The following is a 26690-nucleotide window of genomic DNA, read 5'->3' as shown; positions in this document are numbered from 1 at the left end:
AAATGCGGCCTTCCCCTCAACAAATCCCGAGACGCTGCTACAGAAGAATTCCCGTTCCGGCCTCGAGGACAGAGACAGCCCCATCAGGAAAAATAGACCAATCGCGGCGGGGCCTGTTAAGTACGGGGCGGGGCAGAGTAGTCCCTTTTCGCTCAGTTAGAGAGATTGCAAGGGCTGGTGGGGGCGGGGCTGGAAAGAGGAAGGAGCAGGTGGGGGCGGGGCTGGAAAGAGGAAGGAGCAGGTGGGTGCGCGCACGCGGGCCACTCGTCTCGCGCGGTTGCCATTGGAACGAAAGAGTAAACCGAGGGCCTGCGAAGCCGTGTTACAGGCCGTATAATAAACGGTTCCCCGACGGCTTGGCTATCTTGTACTAAGCCGGTGGTAGTGAAGGCGGCTCTTTCGTTTTCTGAACGCTGCTGTTTCGCCGTAAGTAAGAGGGAGAGGGAGCTTCCTGTAGGTCGAAGTTGTGCAGCTTCCCTCTGCCATCTTGACAAGGAAGTGGATGTGCTTTATAATCCTAGAATTGCGGAGTTGGAAGGGGCCACGAGGGTCATCTAATACTAAAACAACCCTCTGCAACGCGGGACTCGAATCCATGACCCTAGGAGTAAGAGTCTTGTGCTACTACTGAGCTATCTCCCATGTTTTGTTTCTCTTTTTTAAACGACCAAACAAACTATATAGTATGTGAGAGGCAGAAGCCGCAATCTTCAGAAGTACGGTTGCTAAAACGTCTGGTGGTTACATGTTTTCCTATTCTTTTCGACAGCTGCAGTTTCTTAGGAAGTCACTATTGTAAAACCTGTGAGATGGCCATGCCCACTGCTGCCGTGTACACTAACCCAGGCATCCCCAAACTTCAGCCCTCCAGATGTTTTGGACTACAATTTCCATCATCCCTGACCACTGGTCCTGTTAACTAGGGATCATGGGAGTTGTAGGCCAAAACATCTGGAGGGCCGCAGTTTGGGGATGCCTGCACTAACCCCTTTGAAGAATTTACCAGGAGGAAATGCATCATCGGCCTGAAAAGCTTTCCCTACCACTGACATGATGGGACCGGACCAGCTGTCTCCAAACAAGTATCCAGGTGAAATAATTTTGCAGTGGGTGAAACTTCTGGCAGCCACACATAGAGCGTTGAGTCTTTTACTGACAGCACCTTCTTGACTGAATTAGTTGTTAATTTACATGGGTATCCCTTCCTTGGATTAAAAATGTGTCCTAGGTTGGAATAGGTTGAAGAAGTTATTAGTTTAGGGTTTCATTTACAATACCCTAGGGGAAATATTTGTATATTTGTGAAAATGCTTATTTCTCTCTCTTAAAATTACGATATACCTTTCATGTTTTCTCCTTATTTGGAAGAATAGTTCATATTTAAAGCATCTCAACTGTTCATTCAGAATGGCAAAAATGTTGGAAGTGGAATTGGGATAATCATCAGAATTGATAAAGGGGTATTATGTATATTTTGTGAAACAGACATGCCTCCACATTCTTTCAAATTTATATTGAGAGTATGCTGTATTTTACAAGGTTTTTTTATTTAAAATATTTAATTATTATTTTCTCTTTTACAGGTATGCAGTATAAATATTTGCAATGACTCTTCAGGAGATTGTTCAGACTGCAGCCAGTTTATATCCTGAGAGAATAGCAGTATGCTTTGATGAATGCATCAATAAGGTTCCAGTTATCTACACTTACAAAACAGTTATTAACCTAGCCACAGAACTTAGCGATTTCCTGAAGAAACATTGTAATTTCACCGAACGATCTGAAATAGGCCTCTACTGCTACCCAGGAATAAACCTGCCTTCTTGGATTATAGGGTATTATTTCTATACATTGTTAATATATAAGTATACCATGAGTACAGAATGTTATACAGTATATGCTATACTGTATATAGAATATGTTACAGTCACCACTTTAAGCCAGCTTAGTTTTTAAAACGATTGTCTGTTTGCATTACAGTGGGCTGGTGCACAGGATAAACTATGGTTTAAAGGTGAACATGCAGTGGGCTGGTGCCCAGGATAAAATCTTGTACACTTCACTTATAATTTGTTAGTCTTTAAGGTGCTATATGACACTTCCTTGTTTTTTTATCGAGATTAACACACACAGTTGCCCCTCTAGAAATCCTATAAATGCTTACTCAGAAGAATGTCCCATTGAATTCAGTGGGACTTACTCTTAGAAAAGTGCATATAGGATTTCACTTGAACCAAATCTCCACACCAGTTTAAGATTTGTTTTGTTCGGGGAAGGTTGCGAAAGCTCCGCGTCGCCCCGTAAGAGCCCCAGATAGAGCGTTCTGGGGACGAAGAAGCTCAGCGGTGTCCCGTTGCGCGATTCCCCAACTCACCGGTAGCCCTAATAAGAGCGCCGGAGGAGAAGGGTGGTAGTCGCGGGGGCCATTTTGAGCACCAGCGTCACCCTGGAGGAGTGAAGCTTCATGCCGGAGGCGGAGAGCGATAGATTCTCCCAAAGCTAAAATTGGCGAAAACTTCACAGATCGTGAGTAATTGGATTTATTCATTTTTATTCAGACAATTTGGACCACGGGAAGAGGTTCTAAAAATGGGAGTCGATCTCTTCCTACTGTTGGATAAGGAAGCAGTAAAATGCCCTAAAGCCGAAAAGAAAGTTGAGTGATTTTAAAATCCCAAAGAAAGACCTTTATTTTACCCCTACAAGCAGGGTGTAGGGGGGCAGACTTCTCTGTTAAAAAAGGAAAAATCCCTGCAAAAGAAGGAGATTGAGGGGGAAAGCCCCTTCTCAACCCTGGTGCCAGCACCCTATGAGGAGCAGCAAGGAAACACTGAAAAGTAATTTTGACAGCTGTCAATAAAAGTTTGAGACTGATGTTATATGTTATGTGAAGAAACTGAATTGGTTTAAGGATTATAGAAATGGTTTTAGCCAAGATGGATTCTACTGTTTTTGAGGACTGAAACTCCATTGTTCTTTGTCCTCTAATCTCCATTCTGCCCTTGAGTTGGAAAGAATGTCAACACCCGGAACTTCTGCTTTCCAACAGACTGTGTTGAAATTATTGTGAGATCTCTTAAAGGGGCAGCCGTTGAGTTGGAAAGAATGTCAACACCCGGAACTTCTGCTTTCCAACAGACTGTGTTGAAATTATTGCGAGATCTCTTAAAGGGGCAGTCTACTGTTAGCAAGTACCTTGGACCAGGCACAGGAATTAAAAGACACTTCTGCAAATGAAAGGGAATTTGAAAAACAAGTTTCAAATGATGCGCAACAAGACAAAGAAAAGGAAGAAGAAAGAGTTCAGCATGAAGAGAAGAACCATCAAGAAACATTTGGGAATTTGGCTATTGTGGAAATGGAACATCAAGAAAGAGAACTGATTTTAGAGGGAAATTGGGAAGAATGGGAAAATGCAATCGGGCAAGGGAGGGAGACCGAGGGGTGGGAGAGGCAGAAGGAAGGGAGGATAAAGACTTGGATTTTAAAATGGGGAAGAGTGGGGGTGGGTTGAGAAAAATCGTAAATTTGTATTAAAAGCAGGTTGAAAAACGGTTTTGAAATCTTGGCTGGATAATGGAATTGTTGTACCGAATGGGGGAAAGAATCCAGGGGAGAGGAGAAGGTATTCAGGAAAAATAAGGTTTATATATGAGCTTAGAGATTTGAATAATTATTTGATATTTCTTGTTGGGGAGGGGGGGAGAAATGGCCTGGGAAAAGAAAATATGATTATTTGGTGGAATTAGATTTATGAAGTGTAAAAATTGTTTTTAGGTTAGTAAGATAGAAATTGTATGTTTAGATAAGTGGTTGGGTGGACATCCGCCTTTACCTCTCCTTGTCAATCTGGAGCCTCTTGTGGCAGGGGGGGTTCTGGGGGGAAGGGAGGGTGAGGTGGGGAGAAACTCAACTACAAAATGGACCGCCATCGGCTGTCCACCCTTCATGGGACTCTCGTGGCAGGAGGGGGCCTGTGGAGGGTGGGTAGGAGGAAGGTGGAAAATATGTTAAGGAGATAAGTTTAGATATTAGGCATAGAGATTGGAATGTGTGCGTAAAGAATAAGAATTGAAATTGGGTTGAAGAAATCTGCTATGATTATTATTAGGAAATTATGAAAATCAGGAAGAAGGGATTTGAGGAAGTCACCAAGATAATGTTAAACAAAGTAAGAGATCGAAAATATGAGACACATTGTTTGTTTGTTTCTTTTTTTTCTTTTTAGACTTTAATGTAAGTGTGGATAATTAGTTGGGTGGACATCCGCTTTTACCTCTCCTTGTCATCCTGGAGCCTCTTGTGGCAGGAGGGGTTCTGGGGGGGATGGAGGGTGAAGTGGGGAGAAACTCAACTATAAAATGGACTACCTTCGACTGCTCACCTTTCATGAGACTCTCTTGTGGCAGAAGGGGGCTCGTGGAGGGAAGGAGGGAAGAAGGCAGAATATGTTGTGTATGTTATTATGTAAAATCAATAAAAATAATTTTTTAAAAAAGATTTGTTTTGTTCAGTAACTTAAGCCACTAGATGGCGTGATGAGCACACTGATGAACCAAACCCATTTTTCTTTAAAAATACTGGGCTTTTGTTACTTCAGGTAGCTTTGCTCACCTAAAACTGCTTTTAATTTGGTGGGACAGGATCCAAAAGGATGCACCCAAGGCCTTGGACATGTAGTGGAATTCTGTACCCCACCCCCCTTTATGAACAGTTACCTCCCCTACAGCACCTGAAATTTCTCGGTTTCAATATTAGCTTGCTGGATCATATGGGTGAAGCTGTCCAAAAAACACAAGATTAGAACCTGAGTATTATTGGTATCCATGCGTAATCATTTATAAAAGTGTGAAATTGAAGCAATTGTAGATAATGAGTTGTGTTGGATTAAGTGATGCTCAGAGTAGATCCAAGACCAATGGATTTGAGTCATGACTAACTTAAATCTGTTGGTTTCAGTGGGTTAACTCAGGGTATGACTTATTTGGGTGCAACCAACTTTTTATGTAAATCAGGACAATAGTACCTTTGGAGAATGGTCTTAAGTAACATTCTCAATTTTTTTAAGTGAAAGAAAAAGTTGCAGTTTGCTCCAATGCATCTAGGGTGGGGGTGGATGGGTGTGTAATCAGATAGTGACATGCACACCCCTTGTCAGGTTGGTGTGTGTGCTATACAATTTATTGCACGTACACTGGTTTTCCATGTACATTTCCAGGCTGAATCCAGCTTTTGGGGTTGAATGCACACTGTCTTTGGAACCAAAAGTACAGCTCCTAACACTTGCTTAGAGATGGAGGGAAAATAAATTGAATCCAGCCCACACTCGCCTCTTCCCACCAGATATAAGTTGACATTGATATCAATATTGATTGGCAGGTAGTAATGTTCACTTCTGGAATTTAAGCATGGAATGTTAGGATGCTGCATACATGCTAGGATAATGTAACATAACTGGAGTAGTCTAGCTAGTTTGTTTTTCACTTGTCAGCAGTTGACACTAGCTTTTAAAAAAATAATTTTGGGAAATTCTATTTTGAAACACGGGTATACAAGAGATGGCTAAAATAATGATAGGTTATATTTATATACCTAGTTGATGTCTTGTTACTAGGTAAGCGATTCATGCAGTTTGCATGCTAATCTCCCAACAAATGAAAATAGAATTATAATGTGTTTGGCATTTATGAGTCTCCTCCACATTTCCTCCTCCAAATGCATGCACCCATTGCGTTATTTATTGATAACGGGTTTATTTCTGCCCTTAGGTCAATTGCAAAAATCTTAGAAAATCTGACATTTGTAATTTATGATGTACGTCATTCATTTTCACTTTGCCTGACAGAAAAGATCTGTGGAAATTTCCAAGTAGATTTCCTTACTCATTTGGGACAGGGGTTATGTTCCGGGTCCCCGCACATGTTGGCGGAACCCACACAAAGCATTCCACCCCACTCCTGTGCTGCCCTTTTAGTGATATTTTAGGGTAACTTCTGTGTTCAGCGCTGTGTGCAGTCACGCGGCAATTGGGCACACGTCAGTCGGTTGTTGCCTGTACAGTACAATAAACTAAAGCCTGTGGCATATTACGTACTTCCTATGCAAAGATGTGCACACCCTATTCACAAAGTTTTTGTCTGTTCAGGAGAAAATCTAACACATGGAGCAGTTCCTGAAGGTCGAACTAGACCTGAATAAATGTATGGAGGAACTACTAATTATGTCAGAGTTTCTTGGTTATTTAATAGTGTAGGAGGGGATTTTTATTTGGCCCATGATACATGGTGAGGGGAAGTTTTGGGTTGGTGTCATTGGGAGATTCCCCCCCCTCCCCTTGCTAATTGCAGCATAGGGCAGAGATCAATAATGGAAGTGAGGGCAAAACTTTGGCTCGTTGTGCTGTCCATATAAAAATGATGTGTTTGTGCAATTTTTTAAACAAATACATCTGATATAATTGGCAGTAATGCATTTGGCATCACATGCAGTTGGCCCTAAAAATAGTTTCATTACGTTAGTAAACTCCGAATGCTGTAACATCTAGCAAAAAGACTACTTTTAATGTAAACCTGTGGATATTTAGATTTTTCCATTTGGGTTCCTGATAATTTTTGCTACAATGTTTGGTAGAATTCAGAATGCTTGCTTAATTAAGGATTTTGTTTTGCTAGAATTCTCCAAGTGCCAGCTGCCTATTCACCTATTGATCCAGATGCCCCTCCAAACTTGTCTGCATATTTTATGAAAATGTGTAACTTCCAGTATGTCCTTGTGGAGAAAGACAGAGTTGATGTAAGTACAAAAGCTTTCAACATGTTTTAATTGGAATATTAAAATGAGATTTGGAATTACACGTCACCTTTCATTTATCAAACATACAGCTTAATATTGCATGTTTTATTAGAAACTAGCTGACCCGGCCACGCGTTGGTGTGGTTTTTTCCTGTGATCCTCCCCCCCCCCAATCCTGTCCCGATCCATGACGTATCCTGCCCCTCCTCCCTCCACCCCGGCTCATTCCTGTGTTTCGGTAGGATAGCCTTTCCTCTGTTGTCCCTGGGGAGTGTTGGCCCCTCCCCCATGTATCTCCATACCTTGGCCCCCACCATTGGAGAAGGAACTGTTAGTTTATGGGTTGGGTTTGTTTAAATTTTTTTTAATGTGATTTGTGCAGTTGTATTTTTGATGAATATAGTTTATCCTGGGGTTGTCCTGATTCTCTGGAAGGTGGAAGTCAGGGGTCAGCAAACTTTTTCAGCAGTGGGCCGGTCCACTGTCCCTCAGACTTGTGGGGGGCCGAACTATATTTTGAAAAAAATATATGAATGAATTCCTATGCCCCACAAATAACCCAGAGATGCATTTGAAATAAAAGGACACATTCTACTCATATAAAAACACCAGGCAGGCCCCACAAATAACCCAGAGATGCATTTTAAATAAAAGGACACATTCTACTCATGTAAAAACATGCTGATTCCCAGACTGCCCGCGGGCCAGATTGAGAAGGCAATTGGGCCGATTCCGGGTCCCCGGGCCTTAGTTTGAGGACCCCTGGTGTAAGTGGATGTTGGAGTGGCCTGTAACCTACATAAAAGGAAACGTTAGTGGAAGCCTTGGTTTGGTGTGGGTCCCCCCCCCCCCGGCCTGTAAGGGGCCTACATAAAAGAAAACCCTAGTGGAAGCCTTGGTTTGCTGTGGGTTCCCCCCCCCCCCCCGGCCTGTCAGGGGCCTACTGTAAGGGGCCTACATAAAAGAAAAGCCTAGTGGAAGCCTTGGTTTGGTGTGGGTTCCCCGCCCCCGGCCTGTCAGGGGCCTACATAAAAGAAAAGCCTAGTGGTGTGAAAATGGCCGCTTTGGAGGTTTGATTTGCTTGGTTGGTGATGATGTCATTTGGTTTGTGGGTGTGGCTTATATTTCACAGGAAGGGAGGGGGTGGAGGAGGGTACTACGCCACTTGAGGGCGCTGTTTGACTTGGTGTGCGATTTGAGGGATTTTTGCCCCCAACAACGCTCTAGGAGTGGCCTGGATCGTTGTGTCAAAATTTCAGGACGATCGGTCAAGCGGTTACGGAGAAAAGTGTCAAACGGAATTTTACGATTTTTACATTTTTATATATATAGATATCCTGCTGAGTTCAGTGGGATGTACTCCTAAGTAAGAATCTATGGGATAGTGATGACTTGCAAAGAGGATAAGACTATCAGTGACTACTAGTCTTAGTATACCATATGTTGTTGGTAGCATGCCTCTTTACACCAGTTTCTGGGAGAATTCTTTGTACAAGTGGGAATATTGCAGTTATGCTCAGTTCCTTCTCATGGGCTTCCCATAGGCACCTGGTTGGGCACTGTGAGAACAGAACTCTGGCCTAATTCGGTCTTTGGTCTGATCCCTCAAGGCTTTTAGGTTCTTATTGCAGTTGAATGTTTATTTGGTTAGTTTTAAAACCCAGTCACCTTCATTTTTATATGTAAACTTTGCATAATACATACACAGTAATTTGTACATCTGTTTAGAAAATGGAAATTTTCCTGTTCCGGATGGAAAGAATCAACAAAATTCAAAACCTAGTATACCTGGAAGTAAATTCAATTGAACTCAATGGGCTGTAGTAAAGACTAGGCAGTTTGTAAACTCCTGGTTTGTCTCCTTGTTGTGGTGTAGTTCTAAGGGTGCACCCTTAGGGTTAAAATGTCTCATTCCTTTGAAGTCAGATTAGGTACCCCTAATCTGTGTACACTAATGCTGTGGCATTGTGTGTGAAATTAGTAAGAAAGGAGTAAGATAGTTGATATTAGAAAGTCTGTTCTGTCTTTATGTATTTTGTGGCGGAATCATCAATGGTGGCGTGGGCGTTGGGGGTTGGGTTTTCTCTTGGGATGTGTGCGGTGGTAGTGTGGAGCGGTCTCTATTGGACGTCGTTGTTGAAGGTTTTGTCGTGGGTGAAGTGTCTCTCAGGTAGTCATGGGACGGTGTTGTTGACAGTTTTGTCGTGGGTGAAGTGTCTCTCAGGGTGGTTTTTTGTTTTTGGTGGGGGTTTGGGGTTACTGGGGTAATGCGAAATGGCGTCAAGTTATGGAGGGTGGTTGGTGTTGTATAGTAAGTGTAAAATGGAGGTGGTTAGGGGTCCTGAGGTGGGAGTTATTGGTGGGTGGGGTTTGGAGGTTAGTGGGGCAAGGTGGGGGGTTAGTGGGGAGACATGGGATGGTGTAAAGTTTTAGAGGGCGGGTGTGGAATGTAGGTAGTCATGGGTCCGAGATGTCTTGTCTTACCTTTATAGTCCTGTGTGGCATGGAAGAGGTGTAGTTGTCTGAGGAAGGTTGAGGTATGTGGGGTCCTATTGTTTATTGGGTCCTTGGGTGTGTTGGTGGTAGCGTCTCCTGGGGCGGATTGGGTTTCGGGGAGGTTGAAAGGTTTCCCGGAGTGGATTGGTTCCCTTGGAGATGGCTGCAGGCTTTTCGGGGTGTGATGGTCGGAGGGGAAGTGGCTTATGAAAAGGTGTTGGTCCCAAGGAGGGGGTCACGGTGGCGTTGGGGTTGTCGGGCGTTGGGGCAGCGTTTGAGGGAGAGGTCTTCCTCCGGAGGAGGAGGCCGCGGTGGTGTCGGGGGCTGTCTGGGGTGCGGCAGTGTCTGAGGGAGTGGGTTGAGGGAGAGGCCTTGTTCCCGAGGAGGGAGGCGCGGTGGTGTTGGGGGGTGTTGGGCGGTGAGACAGCATCGGAGGAATCGGGCTTGGTCTGGAGGAGGTGGCCACGGTGGAGTGGGGTTTGTTGGGTGGTGTGGCAGCGTCTGCGGGAGCGGTGTTGCTCCCGAGGAGGTGGGCACACTGGCGTCAGGGCTGTCGGGAGGTGGGGCAGCGTCAGAGGAAGGGGGCTTGTTCCCGAGGAGGTGGGCACACTGGCGTCGGGGCTGTTGGTGGGGTGCGGTAGTGTCTGAGGGAGTGGGGTTGCTCCCGAGGAGACGGCTGTGTTGGTGTCAGCTGTGTCCGATGCCGTCTTCCAGACCTCTGGGACGGCGTGGGCCTGGCCTACCCAGAGCGTTGGTGGTTGGATCTCCCTGGACGGAGTAGCTCGTGCCGGGGGCGGGGTCTGTGGGGTGTGGGCTAGTTTCCATGGGGATGGAGGAGGTGGAGGAGGTGTGGGGATTTTGCCACTGGAGGGCGCTGTTTTTGTTTGTATAAAACAGGCATCCCCAAACTGCGGCCCTCCAGATGTTTTGGCCTGCAACTCCAAAGGGCCAAAGTTTGGGGATGCCTGGTGTAAAAACACATTTTTACCTGTGTAGGTATGAGGTGTGAACAATCTGAGGTTATACAAACACTCGGGTTGTGGCGTGGACCGTTGCGGTTTCGGAGAAAAGTGGAGCCCACAATTCCGCCGTTTCTACATTTTTATATATATAGAATAGAATACCTCCCCCCAGTCCTGCGCGCCCCCCCCTTCCGCCTGGGAGGACTGGAATCCCAAAAAGTCCGTGGCGTCAGAGCTGGTGGGGGTAAAAATGTGCTGCCAGTCTGCTTCTTCCTCTGACTGTGTGGATCTCGGCGATGCCCATACTTCTTCCTCTGGTTCCTCAAACTCCGCTTCCCATCCCCATGGTGAACTGCTCTCCAGTACTTCCTGCCCCTCCCCCTCCCCCTCCCTTTCCATGTGCCAGGGCTTGGGTCTGTGGGGAAAGAGGGCGTGAAATTCTTCCACCAAGAATTCCTCCTGTATCTGAGTGGCTGGGACCCATTTGTTCTGTGACGGTGGAGCATCCTCCCATGCCATGAGGTACTCCAGGCCCCCCACCCCTCTCCGTGAATCAAGGATGGCCGTGGCCTCATTGAGTTGCTCCCTGCCTTCCCTCTCCCCCCCTCCCTCGGGGGTTTGTTCGCTGTCTCGGAGCCTGCTGCTTTCCCTGTACGGCGACAGCAGCGATCTATGAAACACTGGATGCACCCTCATGTCCTCTGGTAGTGCCAATCTGAAGGCCACCGGATTGACCTGTTGCGTGACCGTGAAGGGGCCCAGCCGTCTGGGCGCCAGCTTTTTGCACCTCCCTCTAATGGGAAGGCCCTCCGAGGACAACCAAACCTTGTCCCCCACCCTGATGACCTCCCCTTGTCGCCTGTGGCGATCTGCCCCCTTCTTGTACGCTTCCTTGGCCCTCTCCAAGTGTTCTCTGAGCTGCTGGTGCACCGTCTCCAGTTCCTCTGCCCAATCCTCTGCCAGTGGGCCCTCCTCCTCCTCCTCCCCCTCCCTCTCCGGGAAAGATCTGAGGTCGCGCCCATAATTGGCCTTAAAGGGCGACACCCCTGTGGAGACGTGCACTGCATTATTGTAGGCAAATTCCGCCAGTGGCAGGCGATCCACCCAGTCCGTTTGTCTCTGGCTGACGTAGCATCTTAGGTACTGCTGCAGAATGGCGTTGACCCTCTCCGCCTGTCCGTTAGTCTGCGGGTGTCTAGCCGTCGATAAGCTGACCTCCACCTGCAGGAGGTTCATGAGCCGCCTCCAGAACCTGGAAACAAATTGGCGGCCACGATCCGAAATAACCCTTAAAGGTAATCCATGCAGTCTGAATACGTGGTCAACAAACAGTTTGGCCGTCTCTTCTGCAGAGACCGCCCTGGCACACGGTATAAAGTGGCACATTTTGGACATAAGGTCCACCACCACCAACACTGCGGTCTTGCCCCTGGACGCAGGCAGGTCCGTGATGAAGTCCATGGACACCACTTCCCACGGCCTGTGTGGTGTGGCTAAGGGCTCCAGCAATCCTGCTGGGGCTGCTCTGACTACCTTTGCCCGCTGGCAGGTGTCACAGCCCCGTACATAGTCTCTAACATCTTCCCGCACCCCTGGCCACCAGAAGTGTCTCATGACTAGGTGAGCGGTTTTGTCCCTTCCAAAATGACCCGCCGTTGGGTTGTCGTGCATCTGCTTGAGGACCTTACGTCTAAGCTGGGTGGTGGGCAGGTACAGTGCCCCCTTGTAGAAAAGCAGCCCCCTGCGTTCTGCAAAGTCTTTTGCCTGCTCCCTCCCCCCTCTCAGTTCTCTGAAGATGCGGGTGGCAAACTCATCAGCTGCTGTCAGTGCTGTGAGTTCTGCCTCGCTCACCACTGCTGCTCCGCAGGACCATGCTGATGGGGGGAAAATGTGCCTGGGTGCTGGTGGCAACTCCTGCTCCATGTACTCTGGTTTGCGGGAGAGGGCATCCGCCCTGACATTCTGCTCCCCCGGGATGTAGTGGATGGAGAAGTTGAAGTTCGAGAAGAACTCTGCCCACCGTATCTGCCGCTGGTTGAGCACCCTGGCTGTTCTCCAGAACTCCAGGTTCTTGTGGTCTGTGCACACCTGGATGGGGTGCTTGGCGCCCACCAGGAAGTGTCTCCAGTGCTGGAAAGCAGCGTGGATCGCAAGAAGTTCCCTATCAAACACCGTGTAGTTGCGCTCCGGCTGGGTCAGCTTCCTGGAGAAGAAGGCACAAGGTCTCCACTCTCTGTTGGCGTCCAGTTGCAACAGGATCGCTCCCAAAGCCCTGTCTGAAGCGTCTGTTTCCACGCGTAGGGGCGCATCCTGCACCACGTGGAACAGGTTTTGGTCTGAAGCGAACACCCTCTTGAGGCTTTCGAACGCTGCTTGCGCCTCTGGTGTCCACCTGAACTTCTGCTTGCCTCTCAGGCAGTCCGTGATGGGAGCCGTAACACGCGAGAAGTTCTTGATGAACTTCCTGTAGAAGTTGGCGAAGCCTAGGAGGCGTTGGGCATCTTTGCGCGTCCTGGGGCTGTGCCAGTCCAGGATGGCCTGCACCTTGTCCTTGTCCATCGCCAGCCCCTTGTCTGACAGTTTGTAGCCCAGGAAGTCCACCTCTTTGGTGTGAAACTTGCACTTCTCCAGCTTCACATACAGGTGGTTCTCCTTCAGGCGCTGCAACACCTCCCTGACATCCTTCACATGTTGCACTGGGTCATTGGAATAGATAAGGATGTCATCCAGGAAGACCAAGCAGTTCTTGAAGAGGAGGGACCCCAGGACGTGGTGCATGAAGGCCTGGAAGCATGCTGATCCCCCTTGCAACCCGAAGGGCATCACCAAATATTCAAAAGAGCCCAGAGGCGTGAACATCGTGGCCTTCCACTCATCGCCTTCCCGGATCCTGATCAAGTTGTACGCCCCCCTCAGGTCTAGCTTGGTGAAAATCTTGCCCCTGCGTGCCGCTGTCAGGAGATCGTCCACTCTGGGCATGGGGAAAGCCACTGGCTCTGTCACTGAATTGAGCCGTCTAAAATCCACCACAAGACGGCGCTGTTGCGTGTCTTTCTTGTCCACCCAGAAGACCGGGCTGCCCCCTGCTGCCTTGCTTTCTCTGATGAACCCCCGTTTGAGGTTCTTGTCTATAAACGCACGCAGATCCTCCAGTTCCTGATCTGACATGGCGTACAGCTTGGCTGGGGGTATCGTTGCCCCTGGCACCAGGTTGATCTGGCAGTCAAAAGACCTGTGTGGGGGTAGGTGGTCGGACTCCGCTTCGCTGAAGACCTCCTGCAGGTCCCAGTATGGTTTGGGTATCGCCTCACCCCCTTTGACGTGCATGGTGGCCACCGTGGCTATTGGAGGCCCCTCCCCTGGTTGGTGCTGCATGCAATGTTCCAGACAAAAGTCCGACCCAAACGTGATGCATCTCTGGTGCCAACTGATGGAGGGGTCGTGGCGCGCCAGCCAGCTCATGCCCAAGACGATGGGGGGTTCTGAGATGGTGGTGACGTTGAATGCCAGTGTCTCTGAGTGCCTTCCCACCGTCATTCCCATGGGGGGGGTGGTTTGATGAGTGATGGCCCCTCCCAGCAACTCCCTGCCGTCAATGGTGGCTACGTGCAGGGGAAAGTCCAGCTGCAGAAGCTGGATCTGGTGCTCTTCTGCAAAGTTTCTCGAGAAGAAGTTGGCTGATGCACCACTGTCAATTAAGGCGAGGACCGTCAGGGGATAGCCATTTGGGAGCGTTAGCGTCACTTCTAGAACCACTCCTGCTCTGGGAGGGGTGGGCTGGCTGCTCCGCGCTGTGCGGGCGGGCGGGCTGGGGCTGTTGTCTGCTGACTGCGCCTGGCTGCTGCCCCTTGTCTCCTGCAACCAGGCTTTCCCGTTTCCCTGCTGTGGTGCTGCGTCAGTGGGGGAGGGCACAACCGTTCCCGCCTTTCCTTGCCACTCTCTGCGATGTGGGCAGTCTCTGACGAGATGCTGGGGGGAGTTGCAGAGAAAGCAATTCCCGCCCCTTCCCTCCTTGCGTCTTGTCGCCGCTGGGGTTTGAAAAGCCCGCGCGCGCGCGCGCTATCAATTTGCATGGGTTCCTGGTCTTGGCTGGCCCCTGGCATGGCGTGAGATGGCTGTTGGGGGAGTGGCTTCTCCTGCGACCGTGGGAACCAAGCCCGCTTTGCGCGCGTTGCTTGCTTGTCGTTCCACCGGGATTCCTGTCTCACCCCCACCGCCAGAGCCGCTTTGCTCAGCTGATCCATATTACTGGGCTTTGGACCTCTCGAGAGCTCATCTTTCACATCCTCATTCAACCCCAGGTAGAACGCCGCTTCCATCGGAGGCGAGTGCAGTTCCCACCCCAGTCTGTGCACTAGCATGGTGAATCTCGCCCAATATTCGCGAACTGTCATTGTTCTTTGCCTTAAATTATGCAGTTCCTCCTTGGTCTGGTCCATATGGCTATCGGACGCATACATAGTTTTTAAAGCCTCTAGAAATAGTTTGACATTCTTCATGCAAGGATTTTTTGTCGTGATTAACGGTCTTAGCCACTCCCTGGCTGCCCCTGTAAGGTGTTCCACAATAAACGCTACCCTGTGCTCATCATCAGGGAACTCATCGTGGTGCAGCTCAAGAGCATACACGATCTCAGTCTCCAAGCCATGATATTCCCTCGGGTCTCCATTGAACTTGCTTACTAGGGTCCCCGCTCTCCTTCCTGGCAGCACTTGGAGTTGGGGGGCCCCTCCCGCCTTGTTTTTCTCGGCATCCAACTTGTTTTGGAGCTCTACCGCCACCGCCCTTAATTGCTGCTCTTTTTCCTGAAGCGCTCTCACCTGTTCCGCAAGTTGTAGCCGGTCCTCCTGGACCTTCTTGGTTTCTTCTTTAGCTGCCTTTAATTCCCCCTGTGCCTGCAGCGCCAGTTGCTGCAGGTCCTATTGGGCTTTCTCCGCGATCTGCCGCCATTTCTCCGCCTCTGACGCACTCATCCCGGCAACTCCAAAGTAGCCCCAAAAAAGATTCGGAGGTTGCTGTCACAGTGGCTGGAGCGGGCTACTTCAGAGTAACGACTCTACACAGCTCTGCATTTTATTCTTTTATTGGTGCTGCGTATTTACAGTGCTGAAGTCATTGCTATTTACACGGAGCTATGTGTTCAGTCGGGTTCAGAACCTCCGAATGGCTTTTGGCGCGTCTTTCTCCAACACAAAAGCTTTGGCAGACCCATCCTCTTTCCCCTCCTCTTTCTGCGCAATTCCGGAGTTGGGGGGATGGGTCTCCCCCCCTTATTTGCCCCTTCCTGTCCCACCTGGGACCCTGGCTCCGCTACCTTGCCTGAGCCTCGGACACGACTTCCTGCTTCCCCACTGGAATCGGAACTCTCTCTGCTTTCCCCTGTGCTCGGGGATGGGCTTGAACTCAGGAGGGGAGGGACTTCGCGATATCCCCTGTCCCTCACATAGAAGATAGGAGTACACTATAGAGAACAGAACAACAGTATGTGCACACGAGTATTATTCAATTAAAATCATTCTTTCTCTCTTTCAGAAATTCACAGTGGCACATGGGCATTTGTTTTGCCATGATTCCTTTGAAATACCAAAAGTCAGTTTGATTCTTTTCCAGAGGAAGGGCAGTAATATTGGAAATTTAAACGATAACAATGAAAGTTCTGCTGTGCCAAGCAGATTAGAGGCACGAGCCTTGGACCAGCTTGAGACAAAACCATTCAAAGACCTGCTGGATGCCAGACAGCAAGGCTCCATAGCATATATTTTACATACATCTGGAACAACAGGGATCCCTAAAATTGTCAGGGTTCCTCATAAATGTATACTGCCAAATATTCTTCATCTTCGGTAAGTGCTTTCCTCCAAAAAACCTTTCATAGACATTTAAAAATAATGGTGACTAGCTTGAGGCCAGGTTATTTATTTATTTGCTTTCATTTGTAGCCTGTCTTCCTTTTCACAGGATCAAAGTCAGCATACCTAATGACTTTCTGCCATAGCTGTCACCAAATTTTGCTTGTAGTAAATATTCAGAATTCAGAACTTGTATCAGAATAACACCATGTTTTTTACCTGACTTCATTTAACTCTAGGTTAATTTTTTAAATGAGCTTGGTGGTAGTTTGTGCTCTGATAGCATGCTTGTAATTAATATTTAACATTGTCAGGGTGGTGAAAGTTCGGCATCTTTTGGACATACAGTATACCTATATATGCATACTGAATAGAAAATGCCACTGACTTCAGTGGGTCTTACTGTCAGGGAATTGGCAGTATAATTGACAGATGTCAAAATGTACATCTGTACAAACATAATGGCCCAGTTCACACTTAAGACTAAACCACAGTTTATGTGGAAGACGCTCCATGAATTCTAATGACCTGTTGGACTCACTCCACCACCCCCATCTCTCACAGCAAGAAGGAGAGAACTTAATTTTGCTATCAAAGAATCTCTGCTTAGCAAGATTTAACCAGGGATTTAGTTTAAAACAAGCAGTAGTTAATTGCTAAGCAAGTAAACTTCAAGCCATGGATAATGAAACGGGCTTTTTTCAGTAACCATTATAGTTTTAAGTAAAAATCCTTGGTTCATATGTAATGTTACGCCAAGATTCTTTAAAAGTGAAACAAAATACTGTAGAAGGCCTCCTCCTCCTCCTCATTGCACAGGGGGAGGTGGGAGTGGATGAGCCTGATTATTTGATCAGGCTCATGGAAACTCATCTACATAGCACCAAACCATAGTTATGTGTTATGTGCAAACCTCAGCCATTGATTTATTTGTGATAGAATGGTATGCTTGAACATTGCAAGAGTAAAACTATTGCAACTTCATACACCTTGCAACAAATGTTGAGTTTCAGAGCTGATGTCTCATTTGAGTACAGTACAGATTTTCCCAGGAGAACCCTGTGTCTGCTGTTGGTTGATTTCCCAGTCCCCTTCAGCCTGACAAGGCTGTTAGATAAATTGGTAATAAATGAAATATGAGCTCCCACAGGAATATGGACCTCTTTTTTAAAAAATGAATTATGCAGAAATTATTAGGGAGATTCCTTGTTCTTCTTTTTGTGGGCTTGTGTTTTTTACTTCCTTAATCAGCAGGTGTGTTGGGGGGAAGAGACAACTGAAGATCGCAAACAATACAGGTGTATCACCCAAGCAATGCAGATACATCCTAGATTGGTGTCTCTTGGGGCTGGTTCACACAATATTCATCACTTTATCCCACCAAGGTTTAATACTACAAGCAGTAGTATTACTGCCATCACCTCTAATGCTGTGCTTTTGAAAGAAGTTAGTTGGCAGTAATCAAGTGTAAAAACCAAAACAAAAAACCAAGTGATGGATGGGTGAAACATCCCCTGGAAAACTGGGAATTTTTTTGGTACAGTATTTCACCTAGTTATTTAACTGCATCTGCAATTTGCAGAGTAAGAAGTAAATATCGTTGTTTTTGAAGATAGATAATCTTGGCATGTTGTTTTCATATTAATCACAATTTATCTTTTAAAGATGTTTCTAATTGTCTTTAAAACTTTTATCTTGCCCCTCACCAACAGAATTTCTGTTTTGCAAGTGCTTTGTTGTAATTCCAGTTGATTGCTTGGATGCACTGCTTTCATAATAGAAATAATAAACCATATGTTTCTTATAGGTGAATTAAGTCATTTTGAGTTCTAAAAAAGAAGAAGCAAAAAGCACAGGCAGCCTTGAAGAAACACTTTAGCTTTTGTATTCTTTTCTTCATTTCAGTTTATTTCCTAACATGGTACTCATTATTTTTCTTCCTTATCTGCTTGAACTGGTTTTTATTTTGGACCATTAAGAACATTTTGGGTGTAATCCAGCAATGTTGGGTTTCATTTATTTTTCTCCCATTCAAATACATGGAATTTGAAAGTGCTCAGCTTTGGCTGGATTGTACCCTACAGCAGTTGATTGTGCCCTGCCTTTTGTGATAGCAGCATTTCAGGATCTGTCACAATCACATAGAAAGTGGGCTAAGCTGGGGTTTTGCTGGTTGAGGAGTACAGAACACTCACCATGGCCACAGCCCCTCTCCCCAGACACTTTCCCCCAAATGAGTGCTCTGATAACAGATGTGATTATGACTAAGGGAAAAAAGCTTGGGGGGTGGGGAGTAACTACAAGGAGACAAGCTATTGGTGGGACAGGAAGAATTTGACTATAGTCACCCACCATGCCTGTTTTAAATTAACCTCAATCTGTGCTGGGTTTGTTTAATTTTACAACATTTTATTGTGCTTTGGCGTTTTCCTGCAATTAAAGTAAAATCAATTGCAAACCTTCCAGTTTCATGTTGAGTTTTTTTTTTTAATGAAGCCTAAGAAACATTCTAGGTTTTAGAAAATAATTATTCAAGCTTGACAGATTTTAAACAAAGAAATATCCTGTCAGAGCTCGAGAACAAGAAGACCTAAAGGGAGAGAGAAAACTGGACCCACAGAATAACTGAATATTCCAGGTGGGGAAAATGAAAGTGGGTAGGGGGCAGTAGAGCATTTTCAACTTGTCATGCCCTCTTATACTGGTGGGAGGGGGTGTCATTGGCCTGTTTGATGCCCGCATGTTTCTGTACATCTCCACTGTTAGATATGTGAGGGGGGGGGGTTCTATCTGTGAAATTGCTACCGTGTTTCTCCAAAAATAAGACACCGTCTTATATCTATTTTTCCTCAAAAGAACACATGGTGGCTTATTTTCGGGGGATGTCTTATTTTTTTTTATTAGGTATGGTACAGTTTAACCTACAAGGTTAAACTGCCTATCACTATGGCTTATTTTCGGAGAAACACGGTAGTTTTGGATTCCAAAATGCATGTGATGGTTGAAGAGGTATTTGTGTGTCTTTTTTCTTTAGAGATGTATTTAAGGTTACACCAGATGATACAGTGTTTATGGCCTCTTCCCTGACATTTGATCCATCTGTGATTGAGCTGTTCATTGCTCTGGCAAGTGGGGCTTCCCTGCTTATAGTTCCTAACCTGATTAAAATGGTGCCACAGGAGTTGTCCAAGGCTCTTTTTCAGCACCACAGAGTGTCTGTATTACAGGTAAGATATGAGAAGTGCTGTTTGCTCTGAATGCTGCTTCTGCACAACACTGGAATACAGTGGTGCTGGTGCTGCCCAGGACTCTCCTGCTGTGGGTGCCCGCAGGCCCTGTCCCTGCCTCTCTCCACCTGGTCTAGGGCGGGGCCTGGAAGGCCTCATAAAGGACTGCTGCCGCTGCTCTGCTGCTGGTGCTGCCCAGGACTCTTCCTGCTGTGAGTGCCCACAGGCCCTGTCCCTGCCTCCTTCCACCTGGTCTAGGGCGGGGCCTGGAAGGCCTCTTAAAGGACTGCTGCCGCTGCTCTGCTGCTGGTACTGCCCAGGACTCTCTCCTGCTGTGAGTGCCCACAGGCCCTGTCCCTACCTCTTTCCACCTGGTCTAGGGTGGGGCCTGGAAGGCCTCTTAAAGGACTGCTGACGCTGCTCTGCTGCTGGTACTGCCCAGGACTCTCTCCTGCTGTGAGTGCCCACAGGCCCTGTCCCTACCTCTTTCCACCTGGTCTAGGGCGGGGCCTGGAAGGCCTCTTAAAGGACTGCTGCCGCTGCTCTGCTGCTGGTGCTGCCCAGGACTCTCCTGCTGTGAGTGCCCACAGGCCCTGTCCCTGCCTCTCTCCACCTGGTCTAGGGCGGGGACTGGAAGGCCTCATAAGGACTGCTGCCGCTGCTCTGCTCTGCTGCTGGTGCTGCCCAGGGGGACTTAAAACAGCACAGAGTTCTTTTTAAAACGCTTTTTAAAGAATTTTTTATGTTTTTATTTTCTTTGGGGTGGTAGGTGGGAGGGATTTTTAGTTGGGTGTGGGAATCTGTTAAATTTTGGTGTATTCACGACCTGATTGTGGATGGAGGATTTGACCTGGCATGTGTGACAGAGACCTGGTTGGATGAAGCCGATGGACCCGTTCTTGGCGCTGCTTGTCCACCAGGTTTCTCTTATGCACAGCAACCCAGGCCATCTGGGCGGGGAGGGGGGGGGGGTTGCAGTGATTTTTAGGAAGTCATTAGTTTGCACCAGGCATCCTATTGGTAAGACTGAGTTTTCTGAGTGCATGTTCTGGAAGTTGGGCAATAGGGGCAGTACAGGATTCCTTTTGGTGTACCGACCTCCCCGCTGCACCAAGGATTCCCTGCCCGAGCTGCTTCAGGTCGTGTCGGATGTGCTCCTGGAGACACCTAGCTTGGTTGTCTTAGGGGATTTTAACATCCATGCCGACACGACCTTACAAGGAGCCGCTCGGGACTTCGTGGAAAGCATGGCCACCATGGGGCTGTCCCTGAATAAGTCTGGCCCAACTCATAGCCGCGGACATGCCTTGGACTTGGTGTTTACCTCTATGGATGTTGGTGATCTGACATTAAGTAAAAGCGAAACAAAAGAAGTGCCATGGTCAGATCACTTTCTGGTGCAACTGGACTTCTCTGCAACCCGTCCCCTCTGCAGGGAGGTGGGACCGATTCGGATGGTCCGCCCCCGCTACTTAATGGATACAATTGGCTTCCAGAGAGTGGTAGGGGATGTTTTATCCCATGTCGATGGCCTTTCAGCTGATTCCCTGGTGGCCCGCTGGAATGCGGAGTTAACCAGCGCTATTGACTGTCTGGCTCCGAAGCGCCCTCTCAGATTGCATGGAGCCCGGACAGCCCCGTGGTTTTCCCCGGCGCTGAGGGCGATGAAAAAGTCGTTGAGACGGCTAGAGCGCTGGTGGCGGAAAACTCATTTTGAATCAGACCGGACACGGGCTAGAGCTCAACTTCGAGCCTACCAAGTGGCAATGGCGACGGCGAAGAGGACCTTCTTCACCGTCTCCATCGCATCTGCAGAAAACAGCAGCAGGAGACTCTTCCAGGTGGTTCGCAATTTAGCGGAACCACCTGCTCCATCCGGGCCCAGTACGGGCCACATGATCTCCTGCAATGATTTTGCAAAGTTTTTTGCAGATAAAGTCGCTCAGATTCGGGAAGAGGTAGACTCCACCGTGGGAGCAGGGCCGGGGCGGGGGAGTGCTAAAGTCCTGTCTAGTCAAGTTTTGTGGGATCAATTTCAATCTGTTACCTCTGAGGATGTGGACAGGCTGCTTGGGCGAGTGAAACCAACCACCTGTCTCCTTGATCCTTGCCCGTCCTGGCTTATAAAAGCTAGCCGGGAAGGGCTGGGCGATGGGCTTCGCGGGTTGGTAAATGCTTCTCTCCATGAAGGAGCCTTCCCAGACCCGCTGAAAGAGGCGGTTATTAAACCGCTTCTTGAAAAACCATCTTTAGATCCGGCCAATATGGCCAACTCTCGCCCAGTCTCAAATCTTCCATTCTTGGGCAAGGTGATTGAGCGAGTGGTTGCTGAACAACTCCAGGCACGCCTGGAAGAAGCGGACCATTTGGATCCCTTCCAGTCAGGATTCAGGCCTCATCATGGGACTGAAACTGCCTTGGTCGCACTGGTCGATGATCTCCGGCGGGCTAGGGACAAAGGTAAGAGCTGTTTCCTTGTTCTGCTGGATCTCTCGGCGGCTTTTGACACCATCGACCATAACATCCTTCTGGACCATCTAGAGGGCTTGGGAGCTGGGGGCACTGTCATGCAGTGGTTCCGCTCCTTCCTCCTGGGCCGTGTTCAGAAAGTGGTGGTGGGGGATGAGTGTTCAGACCCCTGGGCTCTCACTTGTGGGGTGCCTCAGGGTTCTGTCCTCTCCCCCATGCTTTTTAACATCTATATGCAGCCGCTGGGAGAGATCATCAGGGGGTTTGGGCTGGGTGCCCATCAGTATGCTGATGATACCCAGCTCTACCTCTCTTTTAAATCAGAACCAGTGAAGGCGGTGAAGGTCCTGTGTGAATGTCTGGAGGCGGTTGGAGGATGGATGGCGGCTAACAGATTGAGATTGAATCCTGACAAGACAGAAGTACTGTTTGTGGGGGACAGGAGGCGGGCGGGTGTGGAGGACTCCCTGGTCCTGAATGGGGTAACTGTGCCCCTGAAAGACCAGGTGCGCAGCCTAGGAGTCATTTTAGACTCACAGCTGTCCATGGAGGCACAGGTCAACTCTGTGTCCAGGGCAGCTGTTTATCAGCTCCATCTGGTACGCAGGCTGAGTCCCTACCTGCCCACTGACTGTCTCTCCAGAGTGGTGCATGCTCTAGTTATCTCTCGCTTGGACAACTGCAATGAGCTCTACGTGGGGCTACCTTTGAAGGTGACCCGGAAACTACAAGTAATCCAGAATGCGGCAGCTAGACTGGTGACTGGGAGCGGCCGCCGAGACCACATAACACCGGTCCTGAAAGACCTACATTGGCTCCCAGTACGTTTCCGAGCACAATTCAAAGTGTTGGTGTTGACCTTTAAAGCCCTAAACGGCCTCGGTCCGGTATACCTGAAGGAGCGTCTCCACCCCCATCGTTCTGCCCGGACACTGAGGTCCAGCTCCGAGGGCCTTCTGGCGGTTCCCTCGCTACGAGAAGCCAAATTACAGGGAACCAGGCAGAGGGCCTTCTCGGTAGTGGCACCCACCCTGTGGAATGCCCTCCCACTAGAGGTCAAAGAGAACAACAATTACCAGACCTTTAGAAGGCATCTCAAGGCAGCCCTGTTTAGGGAAGTTTTTAATGTCTGATGGATTTCTGTATTTTACTGTTTTGTTCGAAGCCGCCCAGAGTGGCTGGGGGAACCCGGCCAGATGGGCGGGGTATAAATAATAAATTATTATTATCATTATTATTATTATTATTATTATTATTACAATGATGATCAATCAGTACAGTCATTTGTCTTCTGTGCATTTTTAAATCTCTCAATGAAAATGTGCAGTAACTGAAAAATGAGACTGATATGTTAAGGATCATTAGGAAAAGGATTTTTTTGGGGGGGGGGGAATGTGCTGTCTTCATTTTTCCAAGTGTAGCTTCTGTCAATGTTCCATGTGAGCTTTAGGCTCAGTTGACCTGCTTTTATTTTTACAAATGAGTAAAAATAATCAGCGTGTTGCTTCCAAGTAAATATTTTGGATTTGAGCTATATGCGTACTTGGGATATATGCAAACTGTGTTTACAGCTTCTTAAAATTTGGACATTGACTCAAAGAACAGTAACTGAGTAATTGCTGTTTGTAGAGTTTCTGCTTAGGGTTGTCTCAGAGAGAAAGAGGCCACTTAGCCACAGCTTGTCTTCCAGCAGTGAATTAAAGCCCAATCACTCACTGTGAGCATCATGAGACAGTGTCCAGGTGTCCAAATGTTGAGAACCTAGTCTGTATAACCATTGTCCTTGACTAGCAGAACCAGTAATAATGGGTGCTCAGTAGCCACACAACTGATTCTGCTGATTTCTCCTTTCATCCAACATTAATAGTTTCCAAGCAGCACAGAGTGCATAGGAAGTTAAAGTGTTGCCACTCTCACGTTTTAATTTGTGGTACAGAGGGGCCCTAAGTCTAGCTAGTGGTCTGCTGCAGTCTGAATTCTGTCCACAGAGCTTCTGGTTGCCTGTTTCTGCTGTATATGGTAGTACAAGTAACAGAAATAGATTTTGGTGGATGGCAGATATTTATCTGGAAACTTATTTTCTCTAATGCGTAGGCTACACCCACACTTCTGCGCAGATTTGGAGTTCAGTGCATTAAATCAACAGTGTTGTCTGCTGATACGTCGCTGCGAATCTTAGCTCTCGGTGGAGAACCATTTCCTGAACTGAATGTGCTAAGAAGCTGGAGAGGAGAAGGAAACAAAACACATGTGTTTAATATCTATGGTATTACAGAAGTTTCCTGCTGGGCCACATGCTACAAGGTTCCCGAGGAGGTTTTTAGTTCTGATCACCGGTAGGAAATGTCATTCTGTTTTGCTGCCTGCCTGCACACTTTGGTTGATGAATAAATGATAAAAAGCTTAGTAGTACAAATCCTCTGTAGATAGAAAGATCTTAGTGGATTTCTGTGGGTGTTTGATATGAGAGAAAATTTCAAAAGCAGGCCCTTAACATTTGGATAAAATGACCTTAAAGAAGCAGTCACATTTTGAGTAGTGCTTGTGTTGCATTTTTAATCTTAAGAAATAATTCACATGAGCTGAAGCATCTGTCAGAAATGGTTGTTGGTGTATTTCTTTTTCCAGAGATGCTTTCTAACATCTACATGATGTTTAGGCTGAGATGTCGTCAACATGCAGATGAGACAGTTTTGCAACACTTTTCCATCTTCTAATCCCAAGGAGGCAGTGGAAAATCTGAACAGATGTCTGGGAGCTAGATTGGGGTACATGACAATGAATAAGTTGAAAATTGAACCAGACAAGTGTCACGGGTTGGGAAATACGCAACTCTGACTGGTGATCCGGGACAGAGTTGCATTCCTCCAAAAGGGCCAAGTATTTAGTTTGGGAGTAGTCCTGGATCCTTCGCTTTCGATGTTATATTTATGAACTTCTCTCCCTATCTCCTACCCCTACATTACTTTCCCTCTTTTTTTCTCTCCTTGGTTTTAGATTTGATTCCATTGTACCACTGGGAACCCCACTGTCTGGAACGATAGTTGAAGTCAAAGATGCCAATGGTTCTGCCGTTGTAGAAGGCGAAGGTCAAGTGTTCATAGGTGATTTTCTATCTAATATTTTTAATTGTAGAGTTCACTACCTGAAGATGTGAAAGCCATGGGCTTAAATGGTCCTTTAAAAGGATTAGACAAAGCTATCAACAGTTGCTGGTCATGATAGCTATTTCAAAGACAGTATGCTGGAGAGGAGTGAGCAGGCTGTTGCCATCATGTGCTGTATGGACCCTGCTCGATCAAACCAGAGGCACACCTAGACCAGTATTCTATTCTTACCATGGCAAATATGACCATTTGCCTATGGGAAGCCATAAACAACACTCTCCTGTAAAAAAAAGTTTCTTGCTTTCTTTGTTATCTGCTCTTTAGCCATTTCTGGCTCCTGACGTCTGCTTGTGGCACACAATCTTTTTTTTGAACAGGAGGTGAGGAACGTGTCTGCTTTCTTGATGATGAAGTAACACTACCTAAGGGCACAATGAGAGCAACTGGAGACTTCGTAAGAGTAAAGGATACCGAAATGTTATTCTTGGGGCGGAAGGACAATCATATTAAACGTCATGGCAAGCGCCTCAGTATGGAATATGTACAGCAGGTAATGTAATAAATAACAAAGTTCTTAGGTAAACTGAGAGAGCCTGGTCATGATCTTTGTCCTGTCAATCTCAAGTCTGGAGTACTGCAATGAGCTCTACATAGGGCTACCCTTGAAGACTGTCCGAAATAGGCAACTAGAGCAGCAAGATCGTTGTACAAGATGGAATCATGTGACATATTTCCTGGGGATTAGTTCCTTTTGATTATCTTTTCCCAATTCGTAATTCATGTGGACACACTGTACAACAAAACAGGACAAGAGACTTGGTTCTCTCTAGACAAAAGAGTCCCCCAAGATATGCAAGAAAACCCTGCCTTAATAAATCTAGACCCCGTTCCCATACCAACTCTGGCGAGGAATGAGGGCTGCACATGCATGCTACCTTTATTCTGCCTTTGAATGTTGATAATAGAGAGTAACATACGGGCACAAACCCTCTGATAGCCATGGCATTGAAGAGGAGCAAGCAGTCTGCTTTCAGAAGGTGGTACATGACCTTGTAGCTGGCTTCATAGATAACCCACTGAAGACCTGCTTGAGCCCTGTGCTGCTTGTGTTACTAGTAGGAAGGTTGTTGTCTTTGTCTTCTCTACTCATCCCTCTCTATTGTTTTTGGTAGAACCGCATTTGTACTTTTCTGAAATAGTATTGGGTATTCAGTAACTCTTATTTGATTGCTATTGATTCAATACCTTCTTTTCATGGTGTACAATATTGTTCTACAGAAAATGCCCAATAGAAGATGCATTTTGAAGCTCTAAAATTATTCTCGCTGGTTAATAGTGGCCTAGACTCCCCCCCCCCCCCTGAAGATAGTTATCTCAGTCATACTGGAAAATTCAAACAATACTCACAGCCAACAGTATTTATTTATTTTCCATTCACATCATGTGATAGGAATTTATGATATGACTATCTCATGATTAAAATATTTGTATTCATTGCCAGCGTTGTTCTCTCCCCACCTCCCCTGCCTTTCTCTGTAGCTGATAAATAGCTACCTTTCAAGCATTCTGTGTAAGTGGAATATTTATAGACTCCTACACAAATAGAAGTTCAATAAAAAGTGCTTATGCATCTCTCATTGTCTAGGTCCAGCAGTGCAATAACATCCACCAAGCTTTTCAAATTACATATTTTTCTCGTTTTTCAGTGCAATAATTTTTAAAGTCACTAAATTTTATTTGAATTATAAAATGAAGAAAGAGTTGAGGAAAATAGAGGTATCTGATTTC

The 26690-nt window shown here is 47.0% G+C and overlaps 1 protein-coding gene across 5 annotated transcripts in view; it reads left to right on the top strand.

Moving 5' to 3' along the window:
• Positions 1–218: 218 nt before the first annotated feature.
• AASDH (aminoadipate-semialdehyde dehydrogenase) overlaps positions 219–26690 on the top strand; it is a 47245-nt gene continuing 20773 nt past the window's right edge. The window contains exons 1-9 of one of the 5 annotated variants that reach the window (XM_035112319.2): positions 219–426; positions 770–1090; positions 1584–1835; positions 6672–6792; positions 15783–16093; positions 19134–19326; positions 23890–24131; positions 24793–24899; positions 25280–25452. In XM_035112319.2, the coding sequence (XP_034968210.2) occupies positions 1606–1835; positions 6672–6792; positions 15783–16093; positions 19134–19326; positions 23890–24131; positions 24793–24899; positions 25280–25452 (1377 nt within the window). In that variant the 5' untranslated portion in view covers positions 219–426; positions 770–1090; positions 1584–1605. Of the gene's footprint in view, positions 1091–1583; positions 1836–6671; positions 6793–15782; positions 16094–19133; positions 19327–23290; positions 24132–24423; positions 24564–24792; positions 24900–25279; positions 25453–26690 lie in introns of those variants that run through there. The other 4 variants (XM_035112316.2, XM_060278807.1, XM_035112315.2 and 1 more) reach the window with 4 other exon arrangements.

Source organism: Zootoca vivipara, chromosome 9 (genome assembly GCF_963506605.1).
Source record: "Zootoca vivipara chromosome 9, rZooViv1.1, whole genome shotgun sequence".
NCBI lineage: Eukaryota > Metazoa > Chordata > Lepidosauria > Squamata > Lacertidae > Zootoca > Zootoca vivipara.
Note: the sequence above shows the minus strand (reverse complement) of the source record. Positions and strands in the feature narration are given on the sequence as shown.